At 26.4% G+C, this 20567-nt stretch overlaps 2 protein-coding genes across 4 annotated transcripts; one reads left to right on the plus strand and one right to left on the minus strand.

Annotated features, from left to right (window-relative positions):
* Positions 1-650: 650 nt before the first annotated feature.
* On the plus strand, positions 651-6922 carry LOC126842003 (NADH-cytochrome b5 reductase 2). 2 transcript variants are annotated; one of them, XM_050578849.1, is made up of 7 exons: positions 651-912; positions 2418-2487; positions 3105-3318; positions 4433-4551; positions 4646-4853; positions 4917-5111; positions 6333-6922. In XM_050578849.1, the coding sequence occupies exons 2-7, from the start codon at positions 2467-2469 to the stop codon at positions 6503-6505; spliced, it is 930 nt and encodes a 309-aa protein (XP_050434806.1). In that variant the 5' UTR covers positions 651-912; positions 2418-2466; the 3' UTR covers positions 6506-6922. The 2 variants fall into 2 exon arrangements, with proteins under 2 accessions (XP_050434806.1, XP_050434804.1); XM_050578847.1 differs by lacking the exons at positions 651-912; positions 2418-2487 and adding an exon at positions 2773-2939.
* An 898-nt stretch (positions 6923-7820) lies between these two features.
* On the minus strand, positions 7821-20074 carry LOC126842001 (recQ-like DNA helicase Blm). Of its 2 annotated transcripts, XM_050578841.1 has the most exons (20): positions 19823-20074; positions 19305-19387; positions 18987-19111; positions 18659-18842; positions 17837-17913; positions 16887-17604; positions 16699-16823; positions 15972-16193; positions 15822-15903; positions 15565-15712; positions 15347-15478; positions 15015-15279; positions 14111-14306; positions 13592-13776; positions 13257-13419; positions 13003-13190; positions 11963-12145; positions 11688-11826; positions 10978-11170; positions 7821-8284 (listed from the first exon to the last, which is right to left on the minus strand). In XM_050578841.1, exons 1-20 carry the CDS (start codon positions 19909-19911, stop codon positions 8137-8139), a joined length of 3645 nt encoding a protein of 1214 aa, XP_050434798.1. In that variant the 5' UTR covers positions 19912-20074; the 3' UTR covers positions 7821-8136. The 2 variants fall into 2 exon arrangements, with proteins under 2 accessions (XP_050434798.1, XP_050434799.1); XM_050578842.1 differs by lacking the exon at positions 7821-8284 and having other exon boundaries at positions 11088-11170; positions 11674-11826.
* Between the last annotated feature and the right edge of the window lie 493 nt (positions 20075-20567).

A 20567-nucleotide genomic window follows, 5' to 3' on the forward strand; every position in this document is an offset into this window, starting at 1 on the left:
AACTATAAGTATAAAATGTTTTAATCGAGCATGACATTTTGAGGTTATAATTATTATTTACAAACGCCGCCATATTCAAAATTTGTATTAGTATTTTGTTTATGTACCTAATTGTAATACATTCTAAAATGTATTAAAATTTTGAAGTGTTTTTAAAATTGTACCTATTTTACTTGATTTTTACAATAGTCAAGTCTTGAATAGACAATAATTAAAGTATGAACTAGAAATATTAGAAATAAAAACATTTAAAACAACTAGTTTCTTATAACATGACAAATTAACTAATTAAGAAGTATGCCAGCAACTTGTGATTACATTAAAATGTCTTCCAGTTATCTTGGGTGGCCGTGTATCTTACGTGAAAAATCTAGCTACCGTTTTGTAAAATAGATAATACAAGTTGCTGTCATACTTATATTTTTACAGCGTATCTAATACCTACATAGATATATATAATAATTTATTATATATATCTGTGAATACCTATAACATTATTTTGTCGTTCTGGTAATGTGTACAAAAACTGCAGCTGATAACTATACAGAAGTAGGTAACAAGCCGTTTCGTTTCGTAGAGCAAACGCAGCCGTTGTCCTAAGGTTGAAGGTACAAACAAGTCAGCTGTTTCGATTATTGGTCGTATTGCAAAACGAGGCGGACCGGTCAAAATATAAAATTTTTTGAAGTTTTGCCAGAATCAAATTAGGTGTGCGCGACAGCCGGTGTGGACTGTGGATCATTCCGTTTAGTTTTTTAAAACTTCACGACTATTGTTTACTTAAAATGTAGTTCGTTGGACAAATTATTTTTATAACTACGGTATTATAAAACTATTACGCATAAACTTTAATACTCTTTAGGTATTAATTTCTTTAGCCTTGAGTCGATCGTTTTCAAGAAATATTCTCAGGTAACAACTTTTTTATGATTGTAGCGTTATTTTAGTTAACTGCGGCCAAAACCATTTATTAGGACTTAGGTGATATATATTAATCTATACATACAAGTGATTAGTATAATGATTTAGAACATATTATTTCAGCGCATACAATTTTTGAAAAAATATACACATAACATTAGTGAAAAATGTTTAAAATTTAGTGTAAGCTATTACTGAACTAACTATAGTTGATTACAGTTTGACATTTTATTGTTAATTAACATTATTTTATATATATTGGTAGATTTAAAAACTTATTAGTGCTTAAAATTATAATTCAGTATTTTCTTTAAGATATTATATATCACTATACATTTAAAATATTTGATAATTATGCTCAACTATTTTTTGTAAATATTCTTCTTTGATAAATTTTATAATAAAATAATTGCCTGCATTCCTTACAATTGATTCACTAATAATAATTACTTAAGTAAATAAAAATAATATTTTTTGAAACATCTAAGTAATAAAATTACATCATATCAATTTCTGACAATTTGACTATTTTTCCATTTTTAATGCTTCACTTTTTTTTTCGCAATTGAATAATTTAATCAACTTTTAAGTTAGTTCTTTAAAGAGAATCCATCAGATCAATTTTGTCGCATAATGGCGTTTATAGCTTAAAGGTATAATTTCATTTGTAATTAAAAAAATATTAATAAAAATAAATAATACAATTATTTTATGAGTTGAATTTAGTTGTAAGTAAGAAAGCTCAAAGGTTTTCAACATTGTATACAAAACATGGATAGTCGTTAAAAACAATGGCCTATAAACTAACTTAATGTAATGTGGTTTAAAATAAAAGCAATATAGTCAGAATGATAAATGAATAATGCTTATAATATTTCCTGACGTAAACAGTATAACATAAGAGTAAAGTAAATAACCTGATAAATATTGTACTCAAAATTAATAGTAATTTTTTAATAGATAATTCTTTAAAATTTAGATATGTTTCGTTATATCAGTTTTATTCTTTTTGTGTTTTAATCATGTTTCTGTAATGTATTATTAATTAATTAAAAATAGTTTTTTTTTACTTTTATGATATTGACATTTATTGATAAAAAAATCATATTTTTAGGTTTTTATATGTGGCATAGAGTGTATATTTAAATTGAATCTATATTCAGTATTTGTGAGTAAGCTGCACTTATTAATGTAGGTTAAATTTGCAAATAAATATTTTAATTAAAAATACTATCATACTTTCACATTTCATCTTTATTTTCTTCTTTTTACTCTCTTATTACACTTACAGAGTTATGTACTCTTAAAAATTTGTTACACTAAAATTCTTTGTACTTTATTTACTTTTATTTTAATAACTTACTATTCTTCTCACAGGTTTTTAAGTTTTTCTTTTTAAATAGTCTTTTTGGAATGTTTATTTCAATAGTCAAATATGTTACATTGTGTTGTTTTTTCATTTACACATTATTGTTAAAAAAAAATTTTTTTTTTAGGATAATTTATTAGTATTTCATTTAGATTGGTCAAAATAATATATCTACAATGGGAATTTTAGAAGAATTAGTAAGTATAATTACTTTATTAAAAAAAAAATGTTAATTGCCACACTGTAATGTTATGTAATATCTTTAATCAAAATTCGAATTTAATATTATTTTTATTTGCACAAAAGTATTTTTCTATTTAGAAATTAAAAAAAAATTCAACACCCACGTCATTTTTAAATATCTCCTTTTCCGCTAGTTTACAAAAACTTGTAACCTTGATTTTCTTCCATGAAGAGATTAAGTAAAATATCACACATAACCTTGAACAGTTTAAATAATTTGCTAAAAATGATAAGGGTTAATACCTAATAGTTATAACTTTATATTAAAACACATTTCTATATAGTTAATAACTTTTATTAAAGATACCTAGTACCTACCTTCAGACTACAAGTACCACGTTTTCTTGAATATACCTTTAATAAAATGAGTACTTTTTCAGTTAAAAATTTTCTATCTACATTTTCGGTAAACGCTTATTGTATTACCTAAAATTCTTTCATTTATATTTTTAATTAGCAAATAAATTGTTTATTAAAGTTTGTTATAACTTACATGTATATGTACTCAAAATTTTAAATTATGAATATTTAATTTCTTTTATTACGTTTTTTTGGTCTCAATTTTTTTCAGAGTGTCTCTTCAGTATTAGTTGGGCTTGGGATTGTTGTAACTACTGGTTTTGCAATATCTGCATTTGTAGCGAATTTTCAAAAAAAAAGTCAAAAGAAACGGACGTTAGTCGATGCTAATACTAAAATTCCATTACCATTAATTCAGAAACATATTATTAGTCATGACACAAGGAGATTTAGATTTGAGCTGCCATCAAAGAATCACATCTTGGGTAATTATTTAAAAAAATATTTTTATTAAATTATTCTATAAGCTAATATAACCACTATATACTAAAAACTATAGTCGTTGCAGCGCACTGTGTCTGCTGAGTGATAATAGGGCGTCATAATCGTCTTCTATATGATACACTTGTGTACTAGCATTGTAAATATTTCTTAAGTTTAAGTAGTTATAACTTAATAATATAGGAGTATAAAACACTAATTTAATTTTAAAATATATTATGTAAATTATGTTATTATGTATGCCTAATTAATAATTATACTTTAATAGTTTGCTTTCTATTATTTATCAACCATTAAATTACTGAGTATTATCCATTTCATTGTTTTTTTTAGAAATTATTTAGCATTACATAATATTAGTTTTATCACATGTCTACTAAAATTTTAAGTACAATACACCTACTTTCACATTAAAAATCTTGTTATGGTGATGAAGTTAAAATAATAACTAGGATATAGTCTAGTTTTATGCGCTAATTATTTTATTAACGAGTCGAATTGTCATAATGTAGGTGAATTGAGTAGGGATAATTTCTGCTTATTCTAGTTAGGAAAATAATAAATAAAACAAGTTTATTTTATTGAATAGTGACCTTCAGTTACTATTAAATAGAATTCATGGATAATACTTAATTAAGTTAATGAAATTAAAACTACGGATTAGATAAAACCCGTATTAATTAAAGTTTTACCTTATCTGTGATAAAACCAACATTTTTTTTCTTCATTTTACAACAATTTATTTATATTGTTCTAAAATATTTAACTAAACAAAAATAATGAATAATATATACTATTTAACTATTACTTTTCTATCTACATGCTAAACACACGTACAAACACATTTAATTTTATAAGTTATATGCCGGGTTGCATAAACGTTTAATGAACCAATAGATGTTTATTATGAGATTTATGAGATTTATGTTATGTAAAGTATAAACATTATAAGTTTAGCTACTGGAATTTTCTAGAGATTTGATATTCAAGAGTAGCTATGATATTGTTTGATCATTTTTTTATAATGCCATATGTTTTCCTTAATAAGTTATTCAGCATTATATATGTTTTAATTAAATATAATAAATAATATTTAAGGTTTACCAATTGGGCAGCATATTCATATATCTGCAAGAATTAATGATGAGTTAGTCGCACGTGCGTACACTCCAGTTAGTAGTGATAAAGATGTTGGCTATATGGATTTAGTTATTAAAGTACGTAAATAATTATTTATTATTAAGTACTCTATTTTTTGAATTGAGAAATAATCACAAACCTTATTATAACATTAAAATTTGTATATTAAAGGTATACTTTAAAGACCAAAACCCTAAATTTCCTGATGGTGGGAAATTAACCCAGTATTTAGAAAAAATGGAAATTGGTGATACAATTGATGTACGAGGACCTTCTGGCCGTCTCATTTACCATGGTCGGGGTGACTTTGAAATAAAAGCTGTTAAAAGGAAAGATCCATCCCACAATCTTTTTGCAAAAAAAATTGCAATGATTGCTGGTAAAATACACAGAATTTATCTTTAAGAAAGAAACCAATTTTTCTATTTTAAAATGTTTATAGGTGGTACTGGTATCACACCTATGTTGCAATTAATTCGTCAAATTACTAGAGATCCAAAAGATGAAACTAAAATAGCTCTTCTCTTTGCTAATCAAACTGAAGAAGATATATTACTAAGAGAGGAATTAGAAGAAGCTGCAAAAACTCATCCTGACCAAGTCAAGATTTGGTACACAGTTGATAGACCTACTGAAGGTGATAACTGATAACAAATAATATTTCTTGTAAACTATGTATGAGCCATCAAAAGCAAAAGTGGTGTGTCACATAATTTCAAAGTTGAGAAACGAAAAGTTAAAATAGAAATACTATTTACGCTTTTACGAAATTATAAAAGTTCTTTTGCCATCTAACAGAAACTAGCAAAGTAGGACTCACACCACTTTCGCAGGCAATAGATTTAGGTTGCTTGCACGCACAACAATACTATCGGGTGTCAGAGTTGAGTGTGTAGCATATACATTGATTTTAATGAATTGTTGCACATGATCCCCAATTTGATAAAAATGTCGTACCAATAATTCAGTATGTGTGCAGCATTTAGATTGATGGCTAAAAGTTAGATTGGTACACGCGTTACGACACTATCGGGTGCCAACATCCGATAGTATTGTTGTATGTGCAAATAGCCTAAAGGTAGAATTATCACTTGGTGGTGTTACCTACCATTAAAGCATACATTTAATTTGTTTTTTTAATTAAGAATAACTTTCTGAAATTTTTAACTAGAATACAACCACTTTTTAATCATTACTTTTAAAGTAATTGGATTTTTAAATTTAGGAAAGGTGGAGTATAGTATTATTTTTTATCTGCACACATTTCTCAACCGCACTACCTGAATTTTAAACTCAAATAACTTTAAAAGTAATGATTCAAATCTGGTTATCGACCAGCCGACATTTTTAGCAAAGTATTCCTAATTTAAAAAATAAATCAAATCTATGTATTACCATTTTAGTTTTAAAAGTTACACCCCCTCCTCTTCCCTAAATCTAATTTTTGACTGAAAAACAATACAAAAACTTTAAATTATTATTGTTTGATTAAAATAAATAATGTTTCACAATAGTAATTTATTCAAAATGTTAGTATTTCATCAATAAATCAGGTGTAACATGAAATTCTAAACACCCTATATATAATTAAACATATTATATATTTTAACATATATATATTTTAAAGTTAATTATGCACATTTTAAAAGGTTCACATTCTCACAATTTTTGTCGATACACAATGAGTCCAAGAAAAAGAACTATTGTGAAACTAACAACTGTATGTTTCACTTCAAATGTTTATTACAATATATATTAATTATATATTTTAACCTAATTTTATACTACTATGCCACATTCTTAACTTAATCATGTTATTTCATATTTTATTTATAAAATAATACATAATATTTTTTAGGCTGGAAGTACAGTGAAGGTTTTATATCATCTGATATGATAACGGAACATTTATATCCACCGTCTGAAGACACATTGGTGTTGATGTGCGGCCCTCCACCAATGATCAACTTTGCATGCAACCCTAACCTTGATAAACTTGGGTATGATGCAAAGCAACGTTTTTCGTATTAAAACTCGTTTTGTTTTTTTTTTTTTATAAATTAGAACACCCACTCTAATTTACAAGTAGTGTAATATTATTCACACAAGTTTTATTATTTTGTAATAATTTTTTTTACAGTAAATTAGTAAATAAAAATGTATCCCAAAAAAGTGTTAACAATAATTGAACATTGTTATTTTCATGTTACGTCTTGTACAAATTTATTTGATAGTTAAATTGGTTAGCTGAGTAAAAAAAAAAATTCTACGTTTTATTGCATGGTTTAATGACTTGAATTTAGGCAGGTTGCTGTTATTATTTTTGGTTATTCTTTTTTCCTTCAATTTCTTAATATTAAAGTTTGAATATCATTTATATTGTGTCATTGCATATATTATATTTAATAAAGTGTATCTTGTCAAAAATTAAATGTATTACCAATATTAGTTATTGTATTATTATTTACTTTTCAACATTACACTGTATTTTCTTTCTTTCAATACCCATCTCAATGGGTTAATGAGGTCCAATTTCTTTTTATCACATTTAATTAAATTATTATTTCAATATATTAAAGTTTTAACACATTCTTATCTAAACTTTTTTGTTTTCTGTAAATTAATATCCTATTAAAAAGTATACATTATGACAAGATTCAAAAACGTTTAACAACAACTATAAAAAAAAATGTATCTAATGCATAAACGGACAATACAATAAACAAACATAAATTAAAATAAAATTTGTAATTTACAATGGTTAACATTTCCTTACAAACTTTGGAGGGTCAATAAATGATTTACATTTGTTTGCAGTGTAGTAGGATATATTCATTAAAATATGTACATACAACATTGATTTTTAGTTACTCAAATTATTGTAGTTAGCATGCGTCATCAGCTCATTTTAAAAAATGTACAGTTGTATGTTTTAAGATTTAATTTTAATTTGTAATGCCCCCTCCTTCAAATAAGGAGTCCTTGTGTGTGGTAACAGCTGTATTAAGATGTGCTGTAGTAAAATCTAATACCTCTAATACTAATCTTTACATATATTAAAATTCCATATGTGGATACCACGTTAATTTTTAATAGAGCGTAGTAAAATAAATATTCCATCTCCAAGCAAAATGTAAATGTTTTTTATTTAGATAAATTTATTAATAAACCCAATTTTAATTGTGGCTATAAGTAATTAAAAAAACATCAAGAAAAGTAATAGTTCAAATAATCAGTATTTCACAACATAAATACACTGCTATAATATTCTTGTAGATATAACATTAACAAGTTATTATAATTCATCAAAATTCAATACTAAAATAAGTTACTAATAATTTATTGTCTATAATATTTAAATACCTTAATATAATATAATAGCCGGCACATTAATAAGAAGTAGAAAATACATGAATATAATTAAGTGTATCTTAGAATAATAGGACAAACCATTATTTACTTTAACATCATGTATACAAAAAAAAAACACAAGACACAAATATACATGTATCCTATATATATATATAAATTAACATAGTATTACAAATTATCAAATTAAACACTACATATACATAACATTATTTTTCTTTGTTAAAACTACCAGTCTGCAGGATTTAAAAATAATTTAATAAAGAATTTTTGGCAAAAAAAATATTTAAAAATTAAAAGTAAGACACTTTAGGTGCAGATAAAAATCCTGGTCTAGCTGAAGGAGGAAAATTAGCATTTGTTTTCATGGTTGTAGTCGTTACTTTTGAATTTTTTGGAGCTGAACTAGATGTAGCCGTACCAGCCTTTTTCTTTGGCCAACTATATTTATATAAAAAAAAAAAAATAGAGCATTATTTTATTTTTTAATACTCTTCAAAAACGCTATAGCTGGACGAAAATTATTAGTGCTAAGTATTTAAGTACATGTAAACAATAAATTCTAAGCCAGAAATACATAACAATTATTCCACAGTGAGTGGGCACTCGTTTGTCATTGGCCTAGTTGTATCCACTATTATATAATAATATGTAAGCCATAACTCATAAATTATCATAATTTCATTTTCGTTCCGATTAAATAAAGGGAATTTAAAACAAAAGTATAGAGTGATTAATGGTTATGTATATAATACACATAACAGGTTCACTATTTTTAGCTTTGATATTGATTTTACAATATTTTACCCGCGATAAATTTATTAGGCAAAAAAGTTTTTTCCTTCCATTTAAAAATCGTGAAACGCCTTAAAAATTTGCATTTTATTAAAATAAAATTATTAGAAATGGTTCCACATTTTTTTTTACAATCCTACTCATTAACAAGATTAAAACAAAAAAACATAAACTTTCTTCCCTTTCCATTTGATTTGCATGAAATCGTTTTTTCAAAAGTGAATTTAGCACTCATAAAGGATGATGTATGATATATTGTAAACGTATTATTACGAACATTAATTACTCTTATTTTAAAAAAAAACTCATTATATATATTAAAATAACGAACAATGGCTAATTAGGTTATCTAGAAGTAAAAGGCCATCTATTGAAATAACATAATCACTGTTAACCCGTGAGAATTGGCTGAAGGTGATTTTCAATGTCATGTACTTTAGTAGTAGTTTCTGAACACAAACTTTTATATATAGTAAAAATGTATAATTAGTCAGAAATATTAGTATAGAACGATGCTACAGTATTAATGTTTACATACAATGCTATTTACAATTATAGTGAAATTAGAATACACTAAAGTATAGAGGTCAAACATGTATACTGTATAATTTTTTTCTTAAATAAAAAGATATACATCGACTACAGCTATCTTTTATTTGGAAATTTAATAGTCAAGTGTAAAAGTGGGTAAGAGAAAAATAAAGGAAACTGTAACCCCTACAAACTACCAAATACCAATTATTTATTTATATTGAATGACGTCATTTATGCCTATAGTAATAGCTTAGTAATGCTTTGTCAAGTATTCTACATGTTGTCTATCAGGCCCTAATACAAAAAATTGAGCGAAAATTACGGTTGTAATAATATTTATATTCTCGAACACGCACCACCATGTTCGAGATGTCATACATAAAATTATACTTGTAAACATCCAAATTCGACCTAAACGTCTTAACCACTAATTATGTCACTCTCTGAACCAGCGCCAGATTAATACCACAGAATAAATGAAATCAAAAGGGGGGTAACAATATAATATAATTAAACATTGGACAATATGCTGTAATGAAACGTACATAAATTTCCTTAAATATTTTTTTTTCATACCTTAAATATTTAATTAAATAAAGAGTATTTTTAGAGGTAAAAATAACAGTAGGTGACCTCTCAACTTTAAGCCAGCAGTTAGATTAGCGAAAAAATGTTAAAAATTAAAACCGGGTATTTTTATATACTGCAGTACTTAGATAACTACTGAAAAAATTAGGCCTGTACGACCATTTTGAAAAATACATTTTCGGATTCTAGACCACTATGTTGTAAGATTTTGAAACAAATATTAAATATCTTATAACAGTATTGAATTTTATTTGCAAAGTGAATAACTAAATTACTTCGATAACTTTAGCTTAACATCAAGTTTTATTCAAAATTTGCCTATTATTAACCCCTTAAAAAATACTTAGTTTGACGTCCTCTTAAAAAGCATTTTGCAAGTTTCATAAAACAAATTTAAAAAAAGTATTCGTCATGAAGCAAAAACAACTATTTGCAATTAAAAAATGTTAATTTTATTTTTAAAAATAATTTTTATTGAAAAAAAATACTTTGTTCATGCACTTCTTTTATTCGATAAGTCATAAGCCTACAAACTTGTACTCAAACGGTCGATATGTATTTAAGATAACATGTTCATCAACCTGGAAAAATTGTACGTCCAAAATATTTAAATGCCCCCAAAGGCCCTTGATTAACAAGTTGCTGGAATCGCTTGACATTATTCAGGAAATCTTTATATACTATATAACATATTGTACTAAACTGTGTGTGTGTAAATATTATAGCGTTGAACTTGATACTAATGTATTTAGTTGTTTAGGGTTTGTTTCTCGCACACTGCAAAATTGTGCGTCCCCATATTACATAACCCCTGATTACTTGGAAGGAGGTGACGTTAGAAATAGATATTAATACATACACAAAAATATACATATATGTATCATCAGTTATGTCATCATAATTCATAGGTACGAGCTTACCCAGCAAACATTATGATCTATAATACGTCATTTTTTAAGTCTATTTCTTCCGTTTACGTCATGTAAACCAAAAATACATGTATTTTTTAAGTTTTTTCATTGATGCTTATAGACATCAACTATTAGACTTATTTTAGATAAATCATAATTTCAATTAATTAACTGTGTTGTAAAAAATGTATAAAACAGATTATTATATTAAAAATATGTATGTTATAACTTATCATGCCTAGTAGTTAGATATAACTATTAGGCATGACCTTAAGTAGTTAAACAAATTAAAAAAAAATTACTTACAATTTTGCTTTCCCTTTTTTAAATCGTTTAGCTCCTTTGGCAGAATAATTTGTTTTCCGTTTGTTTCCACCGCGGGCATTGACTATGCCTCCAGACATATCGTCAAAATATGGACAATCCACACTGGTTTTAAGCCAATCCTCCTCTTCACCTTCACCGTCGTCATTTTGTTCAGTTTCTTCACAAGCAACCACTAAACATAACAAAATATTATTGATTGTATTTTTAACTACATAACCTTACTTGTATTACTTTTACCGTATAAAATTAATAATTGTACAGTGAAATTCTATAAATAACAATAATTTATTTATTTAATAAATAAATAATAAATAATATAATAATATGATGTATTAGACCATCTATACAAAAAACAGCACGTTTCTTCAATTTAAAAAAAAAACTACACTTCAGCTTAGATAAACAAAGGGCTGAAGTGTAGTTTTTCGTTTAGTTAGTAAAACATAATGATTTATGTAAGGAGCGTCAAATAATAAAAATGAAAACGTTATGTTTATTTGTATATAGGGGTTGCATATTTTCATAGAAATCATAAAGCTTCACCATTGCCATTCTGTCATACACTCTCGGCTTAATATGAAGTCTATAAATTACATTTGTAAAAACCACTATATATTCATTCGTAGACAAAAGAAGGCAATACTATTTTGATAACTAAAAAGACAAATTTTAAACCCTTTAAGCTTTACCAAATTTATTTGCTGCAGCTTCTTGTGTTATTTCTAATAATTGCCGACCGTACTTTTCAAAGTTTGCTTTAGTAACACCTACAATTTTTAACATTTCTTCTTCGGTTTCTGGTAGTATCCGAGACATTTCTTTAATTGCCTGAAAGAGAAACAAATTCATTAGTTTTCTTATATTTTTCTTATTTTTTTGGTAAGTAAACTAAAAAATAAATAACGATGATATTGTTGTATTGCAGACACATTAATAAAAAAAATAATTTAATATGGCCACTTACTTGTACATTCATAATAGCATTAGTGTTGACATTTAATGACGCTGCAATTCCACGGCACACATCCATAAGGTTTTCATAGCATCTATCTTCAATTTCTTTAATTACCGGATTAACTGGAGTATTATTTGTCTTACTAGTAGTCTCTACATTCAATTTGTTCTTTGTAGTCGAGGACAATTTTAACTAAACATAAACAATAAGATGTTAATCAACTCTTTGATTTTTCTATTTAATATTTGTGTTTCATATGAACTAAATGAGACACCTTAATCGTCTTCTATTTTTTTCCTTCATTATTTATAATTCTTAAATTAAGTATCCATAACTATCTCTTTATCCAGTCCATATATTTCCATGAGAACATTTAAAAAAACAATCCTTCTTTGGTAATCGGTCAACCTAACTTTATCAGCTCACCTATATTTCTTCAAATCTGATGTCTCATTCAGTTGTTCGACTTTTCTCACACAACAAAACGTTTTGGACAATTCCCTCATATTTCTCTGATATTCGTAAAGATCACCAATTTCAAGCTAACACACCTCAACTAAACAGTTTATCATTTTATCTATTAACTCCTCAAAACTTTATTCTTAGTATTCTTTCCCATACTAAAAGTTTTCATTATGTATTAACTGTTATTCTTCTTTGATATATTTATTTCATTAGGTTTACACACAATCAGTTGAAATGTACAAACTAACTGGACTTGTAAATGGAAATGAAAGGGAGAGCAGTATAAAATTACGTTCAGACAACACCTGAAAAAAACTGTGCAAGCTAACTGCATTAACAATTTTTTCGTAATCAAACTGATTATGTACCTAACCCAGCCTACTAAAATTTTAAAGTTTTGTACATTTCCCTTTCACTCTAAATAAAACCTATTTTATTAATACTTTGTAAGCTAATTTCTTAATGACTTAGATTTTTAATGCTAATGATTTACCCTTTAATTACGTTTTAAAAACATCAACAATTAGTTAAAATACAAACATTTTTAAAATAAAATAATAACAAGTAAAAAAATATCTACTCACTTTTACAGAACCTCTAAAGAGTTTTTCTGCTTCAGGTCCAACCCTAACAAAAGCATTGATGATATCTATTTTGGAAGCAACCATTTCTTCTCTTAAATAACCTTCAAGCACTAATTTATGCATTAAACGTTCAGCATCAAATCTCTCCCAATGTTTACCACGACCATGCAAACGTAGTTTTTCATGGTCTAAATAATAAACATATTTTATAAGTTTATTTTTACAAAACACATATCATAGAACAAAAAACTCACTGTGTGATTTAATTTTCTGATTTGTACTTCCTTTGAATATATCAATAATGTATAGCAACGTAAAATTATTTTGCCAGCTATTACTACCAGAACTGCATAACTCTTTAACTGTCTTAACTATTTCAATGCAGTCGTCAGTGACATCAATAAGTTTAAATGTTGCCTAAACATAACAAAACAACATTTTTAAACGGAATTAATAATTTGATTAAGTTGCAAAACAATATAACAATACTATTTACTAAAAAAATTGTTTAATATAAAAAACTTTAATGTATTTAATTTTTGTTACAAATTAAATCTTCTCTTCTATTAAAAAAATAAGGAGTATTTACTTTATTTCGACAATTATCACATGCTGTAATACTGTTTGCAATACATAATTCACTGTTAAAATGTTCACCGAAATAATTTAATTGCAAACTTCGCCTACAGTCAGCCTTATTTTCACAGTACGAAACAATTCTATACAGATTTTGAATATGAACTTTTTTTGATTCTTGAGTACCATTATCACCCACTAGAAACAAAATATATTAAATTTCTACTAAAATACTATAAAATTTAATTCAGTACAGATGAAAAAGGCGTAAAACTTATTACTAGAGGTCAAGGGTTAGTTTTTTCTATACAGCAAAAATAACTTCTGCACCTAAAAAAGACTACCTCTTACAAGCTCTGTTCTCAATTTCTTCTCAATTCTTTGTTCTTTAATGATGGTTTTAGAAGTAAAAAAAAAATAATAATATGTACTTAATTACCAGGGGTATGACTTGAATGAGATCATACAAATGGAAAATATGTAAATATATTTAAATAATATATATAGAATTTAACTTGAAATTAAACTTTACTCTCAATTAATTTTCTAATTCGATGCATATCGCTATAATTGTAAAATAGCAGACAGTGGGATATTTCTCCATCTCGTCCGGCCCGACCAGATTCTTGGTAATAACCTTCAATAGACTTTGGTAGTGAATAGTGAAAAACATACCGCACATCTGGTTTGTCAATCCCCATGCCAAAGGCAATTGTAGCACAAACTAACTAAAAATTAAAAATAGTATTATTCATAAGTACAAGTTTGTATTTTGTTTGAAAATTTATATTTTAATTATAGTTTGAATATTTAAGAATCAACATATACAAATAAATGAGGGGATGATATCTGTTGCTGCTGGTTTCTTTCTCTAAGCAAGCAACCCTCTGGATAAAATAATAACAAATACTTCCCTACACAACATTAAAAAAAAAAAAAATGTATTTTCATACAAAAGTAACAACGTACCAGTGGGCACATTATTTACTATAACATGAGTAATAACGTATTTCAAATTTACAACAGTTCTAATATTTAGTGATAATCGTAAATCTATTAATTATGAACACATTGACTAAGTTATAAAGTTCAGTTTCGATATAAACCCTAATTAATTAACAACCCATAATTAATTATCCTGTTAATTTACAAAACTGTTCTACTATTTACAACAGCGCGCCTGCTGGAAGTTTCAATTGGTAGCCATCTATAATCCTAAGCCTCAGAAAAAAAAAATGTTTTAACAACTTTGGTGATTTTTAAAAGCAAAGAAGTTTATTCTCCAATAATAATAAAAAAAATTAAATATTTATAAATAAATATAAATATAAAATATAAATATTAAGTTACATTGTTAATTATTTATATCTATTAAAATAATTGTGATTTTATAAAAAAATGCTTATATTTTTTAAAAATTATACTTAGTTACTAACATTGACTTTGTTGGTGATCCACTTTAACTGTACTTCATTACGCTTATCATCAGTCAGACCAGCATGATAGCTAATAGCTCTAATTCCCTCATTAGACATAAAAGTTGCTGTACTATCACACTCATTTCTACTAAGACAATAAATTATTCCAGATTGATTTTTGTATTTTTGTTTTATGAGGGCAGCTATTTCAGCTAAGACTGATTTACCCTTCTTCGGAAGAACTTTGTAAAGTAAATTAGGCCTGTTAAAACTTGATAAAAATCTGAAAATATAATATTTATTTATATATATACTATTTTCTAGATTAAAATAAAATAAATTAGTTTTACAATTTTGTTCCACTAATCTGCAACTGATAAAGTACATCTTCTCGTACGCGAGGAGTAGCAGTAGCCGTGAGAGCCATTATTGGGACGTTAGGGTATTTTTTCCGAAATTCTCCTAAGCGTTTATAATCGGGGCTAAAACATAATTATTTTTTTTAAATTAGTATTTTGAAAATGCAATCACACTATTACATATACTATCACACATTTTTCACACAAACCGAAAATCATGGCCCCAATGAGAAACACAATGTGCTTCATCAATTACAAGACGAGCCAATTGACCACGACAATGTAAATTATCTAAAACTTGTGATAATTTCATACTAGCAGCAATTTTTTCTGGTGTTACATATAACATTTTCAGTCCTAATAAAAAAATGTGTTTTAATATATGAATACCAGATAGTAAGCAAATCATACACTTTTAACTAGCTGCATGTATAATATAAAGAGTTGTATTATTTTCAATTAATACCTGGCTCTGCCATACATAACTTAGTAAAAATCATATTTTCTTCATCGGCTTTCATATTTCCCAATAAATGAGCAGCTGGAATCTAATTAATTATTAACAAGATTGAAGTTTACTTATAAATAAAAAATCACTGTTGATGATAATAATTACATCTAATGATTTCAATTTTTCAGTTTGATCTATGACTAATGACTTCAACGGCGAAATAACAATTGTCACTCCTTTAGATATAACTGCAGGTAATTGATAGCACAACGATTTGCCGCCACCAGTAGGCATCAATACAAAACAGTCATGACCAAGTAAAGCGGCATTTATGGCTTCCAATTGGTTGGGGCGGAAATCATGCAAACCAAATGTTGATCTGAATACCTGTAGAAAAAAAAATTGTAAAATAAAAATCACACTTCAGTAATATATAATGAATTAACAAGACAATTAAAAACAAGTGATGAGCAACAGCTGTTGAAAATGTTAAATAAGGTGCGTCTACAGTCCACACTATAGACCGACTACTAGGCTCAACTAATTGCAGACCTTTGTTTGCTTTCGCTCCTGTAGCACCAAGTAGGAATGTTTAATTGTGTCGATACGAAGAACTCCTTATCAATAAAATTAAGAAAATTTAACTGAAATAAAATACTTATTTTTTTACTTCTTAACTTAATTTTAAGAAAAATTTTAATTATTTTATTTAGTTATTTTAATATTTAAGAAATAAAAAAGTTGTACAGTGTCTATAATAGTAAAAATGTAAAACTAATTATTTTTTTGCAAATAAAAAAAGTTAAGTGTAAAAATAACAATTCAAATGCTTTTAGAGTTTCAGCATACATGAAAATCAGTCATTATTAAGTAGTTAAAAACTGTAACCAACCGTTAAAAGTTGTCTAGAATGAGGATAATTATTTTTACTGAATTCTCCAACTGAAACTTGAACTGTAGAAGGCATCTTAGTACTAGATTTTTGTTGATGATTAGTTCTAGATCCACTACTGCCAACTATAAAAATTCACTAATATTATAATAATTTAATAAACTAAAACAAAAAAATTATAAATTCACCTTCATTATAATTGAAGTTATTTACCAAATTACTGTTATTTGCTGTATTTGTGTAATCTGAAGCTTTATATGGGGCAAAATCATCATAATTTTCTTTTGAATACGTAGAGGTTATACGTTTTTCAATACCAGAAGATGAGAATGATTCAAAGTTACTATTATTCACAATGTGATCAATATCGTTCACATTTAAACGCTCGCGTGATAACACATTAGAATAGCCGTAAGGAGTTGTTGATGACGAAGCATTCATTGTTTGAAAATCTGAATGATTATCAAACCATTTTTTGCTAACATTACAACTACTACTCGGGCCAGCTTGAACACAACTAGAATTTGATTTATTAAAATCAGTATTAATCGAACCATTTGAGGTTGAACTAAGTTCGTAGTCTTTGAATTTGACATCATCACAGCCTATATTAATAGATTCAGGGTATCTATTTGTAAAAATAGATGCATATGAAGTAGACGGTCTTGAATATTCATTTGATGATTCTTGATCGCTCAACAGACGCTTCTTGCCAAGTTGCATTTTATTTTTTAACTTTTGTCTTATTCTTTTAAGCTGAGATATTTTTGAAAAGTCCTTAAGACAAGGAATGGTACTTGCCACATTCTCTGGAATATTTACAAAAACATCAAATACCTGATCTAAGATGGTGTATTCTAACTTTTCCAATCCTAACAAATGGCCTTTCATATCCCTTATTGGTATCTAAAATAATCAATACAATTTTAAAAATAAGTAACTAAAGTAAAACGATTTTGTTTTAAATCAATATCCAATGTGTATGTTTATTTTAACTCGATAGAAACTTTTAAGATTATAATGGATAGCAGGGTTATAAGATAATATTTATGTTATTTTAATAAAACCTCCACTCATAGATGTCTCCAGCTCAAGTTCACTATATTTTTATAAAACATAAATTTGTCGATTTACTTACATCAGAAATTATTTTATCCAGTAGTTGATTGTTACTAATATTAGTTAACCAATTTTCCATATCTTTCGGTGAATTTTCTAAAATAATAGAAATTATAATACAGTACGAATAACTAATTTACTATTAAGAAATTTATTCTGTTACAAAACAACTAAAAGTTATTGGGTACAACTTAGTAACTTATTTATTTGTGATTATTAATAATATATATATGGGGCATTCAGAGTTAAGCCACGCAGTCATCGGCCTCCTTAACATTTTTCGAAATTTTTTTTATAAACTTCTTTTGGTCTAATATAAGACCTTAATTTTGTTTAAAAATTACTATCACTCATATTTATCCCAAAAATGTTTCCGTTTTAAAGTTCCAAAATTTTTAACATAAAATCAGGGACTTAAATCTTTTTGCCTAATAACAGGAATGGACCGTTATTTTTAAAAAAATTTTTTTTTAATAATGATTAAAAAAATTAATTAATTAAATAATTTTTTTCAAAATCTGAAGAAAAAAAATGTATAATTTCTTTTTTTTTTGATTCGTAAGACATATTTTTCACTATTTACTCTTAAAATATGCAAAAAATCAACTTTTACCAAGACATGTTTCATTTTTTACTAACATAAAACCTATATTTTTAGGGTAAGTATGAGTGATAAAAATTAAAAAAAATTAAGGTCTTATATTAAACTAAAAAAAGTATAAAAAAAATTTTGAGGAGGTTGGACTGATGGCGGACCGGGTGGTTGAACTCGGAATGCCTCATGTATATAAATTATTTCTATTAAATAAAAAGGATGCTATTAAAATATATAGTCTACTACCATTTAGGAATGAATTAATTGAGCATTCACTAGTTAGATCTGTATTGTTTGGTGTTGATGTAACAGATATAGAGAGCTTTCTTTTAAATTTTTCAGGTGAAATTTTATAGGTCGTGTGTCCATTAAATATTGATGGGCTTTTAGGTTCCTCAAAATCACTACTAATATTAATAGTAGATTTGTTCTAAAAAAAAAAAAAATAAACAAATATTAATTTGTACTTATGAATTAATATAATATATACATGTAGTATTATTAATAACTAACTAAGAGCTATATGTTTATTAATTATTTAATAATTAACTAAAAAATGTAATAAGGTACTAACTTCATTTAAAGTTGGAACTTTTTCAGGGCTAAATATTATATCATCATCATTATTGAAAAAGTCATCAATAATTTTATTATTTTTTGAAACAAACTCTGAAGAATCCTTTTTAATATTTAATTGGCCTGAAAGACATGTATTATATTAATAAAAATAATATATATATATATATAACTTTTATGATGTGACTTAAAACTGTATGTTATGCCAGTTAGGTATTTATTTTTCCCAATATGATTATTATAATGATGATTCAACTAACATACAAACATTTAATTTTATGACATTTTGCTAAACTTAAATATACTGTTTCTTTACCTTTTTTTGGAGATACGTTATTGGTTTCAAAACATTCCTCGTCACTATCCAACAAACTCACAATAGATGATTTTGGTTTAGTACTATCACAAATAAATACAATAATAAATTGATTAATATTTAAACATAGTAATAAGTTCACAAGCCTGCTAATTTATTTTACATTAATTAAAAAAGAAAATTAACATCATATCCATAATGATCATGTCCCCAGCAATAATTATAACTTCTAAACACAGCTCAATCAGAGATTAAAACAACTAGGGATAGGAACCGTAATTTTGTAATTATTTTTAGCATCTAGTTATTTTCTACAAAAAATGTATTTATTGAAAAATTAGGAATAACATAATTTGAATTATTACATAATACAATAAAATAAACATAAATACGTAATCTGAAAAAAGAAAGTATTCGTTAATTATTTTCACCCCTGAAAATAATTCCTGGTTGTGTCATGTTAAAACATACTCTAAAGTATTTATAAAGACTAATATATCTTATAACGTCCCACTCACTTATGGCTAACTACAGAATCTTGGCCAACAGTCTTGGACGACCCGAGACGCTTGAGAACAGCGCTGGGTTTTTTTAAGAAGAAATCCATTAATTTAAAAAGTAGAAATTCTTTAAAAGAATAAATTTAACTAAAAGGTTGACTATATTTTTATTTACAGTTTATTAAATAAATAATTATTTGTGAACTTTGTGGTCAAATAATCGAAAATACATTTTATTTTGACTTCGCATTTTGCAATTTGCATAGAACATCCAATGGTAAACTCAAAATCATATTTTTCAACAAAGATAATATTGATATCATATTTTACATTTACCGCCAAAATATGTAATAATGATAACAAACCCGGTTTGTACAAAAACCATGGAAAGGAAACAAAATCATTTCATGACTGATAGCTGCAAGATTTTCAAGGAAGAAAATAATACGTATCGATACGTTCCAAATACGAACTCGAGTGTTCAAGAAGTTTACGGTACTTACAGGCTACAGCGGTACACATGTGATACGTATTTATTCGTATCGGGATTAGACTCGGTACGCGTCTATGGTATCGATACATATTATCGGATTTTTCCTGATACGTATCACTACAAAAACCCTATACGTACCAATTATAGCTGAGACCTCGAATCGAATTTTTCTATTATTCGAATTATTCGAATAATCGTATAATACTATTCGTATGTAAATAATTCGAATATTCGAACAGTAACGAATAATTCGAATAGTAATCGAATAGT

Source organism: Adelges cooleyi, unplaced genomic scaffold (genome assembly GCF_023614345.1).
Source record: "Adelges cooleyi isolate 19-005CV unplaced genomic scaffold, UGA_ACOO_1.1 ACOO_flye_CR_arks_rails_tigmint_CR_PRNA_41, whole genome shotgun sequence".
Classification (NCBI taxonomy): Eukaryota; Metazoa; Arthropoda; class Insecta; order Hemiptera; family Adelgidae; genus Adelges; species Adelges cooleyi.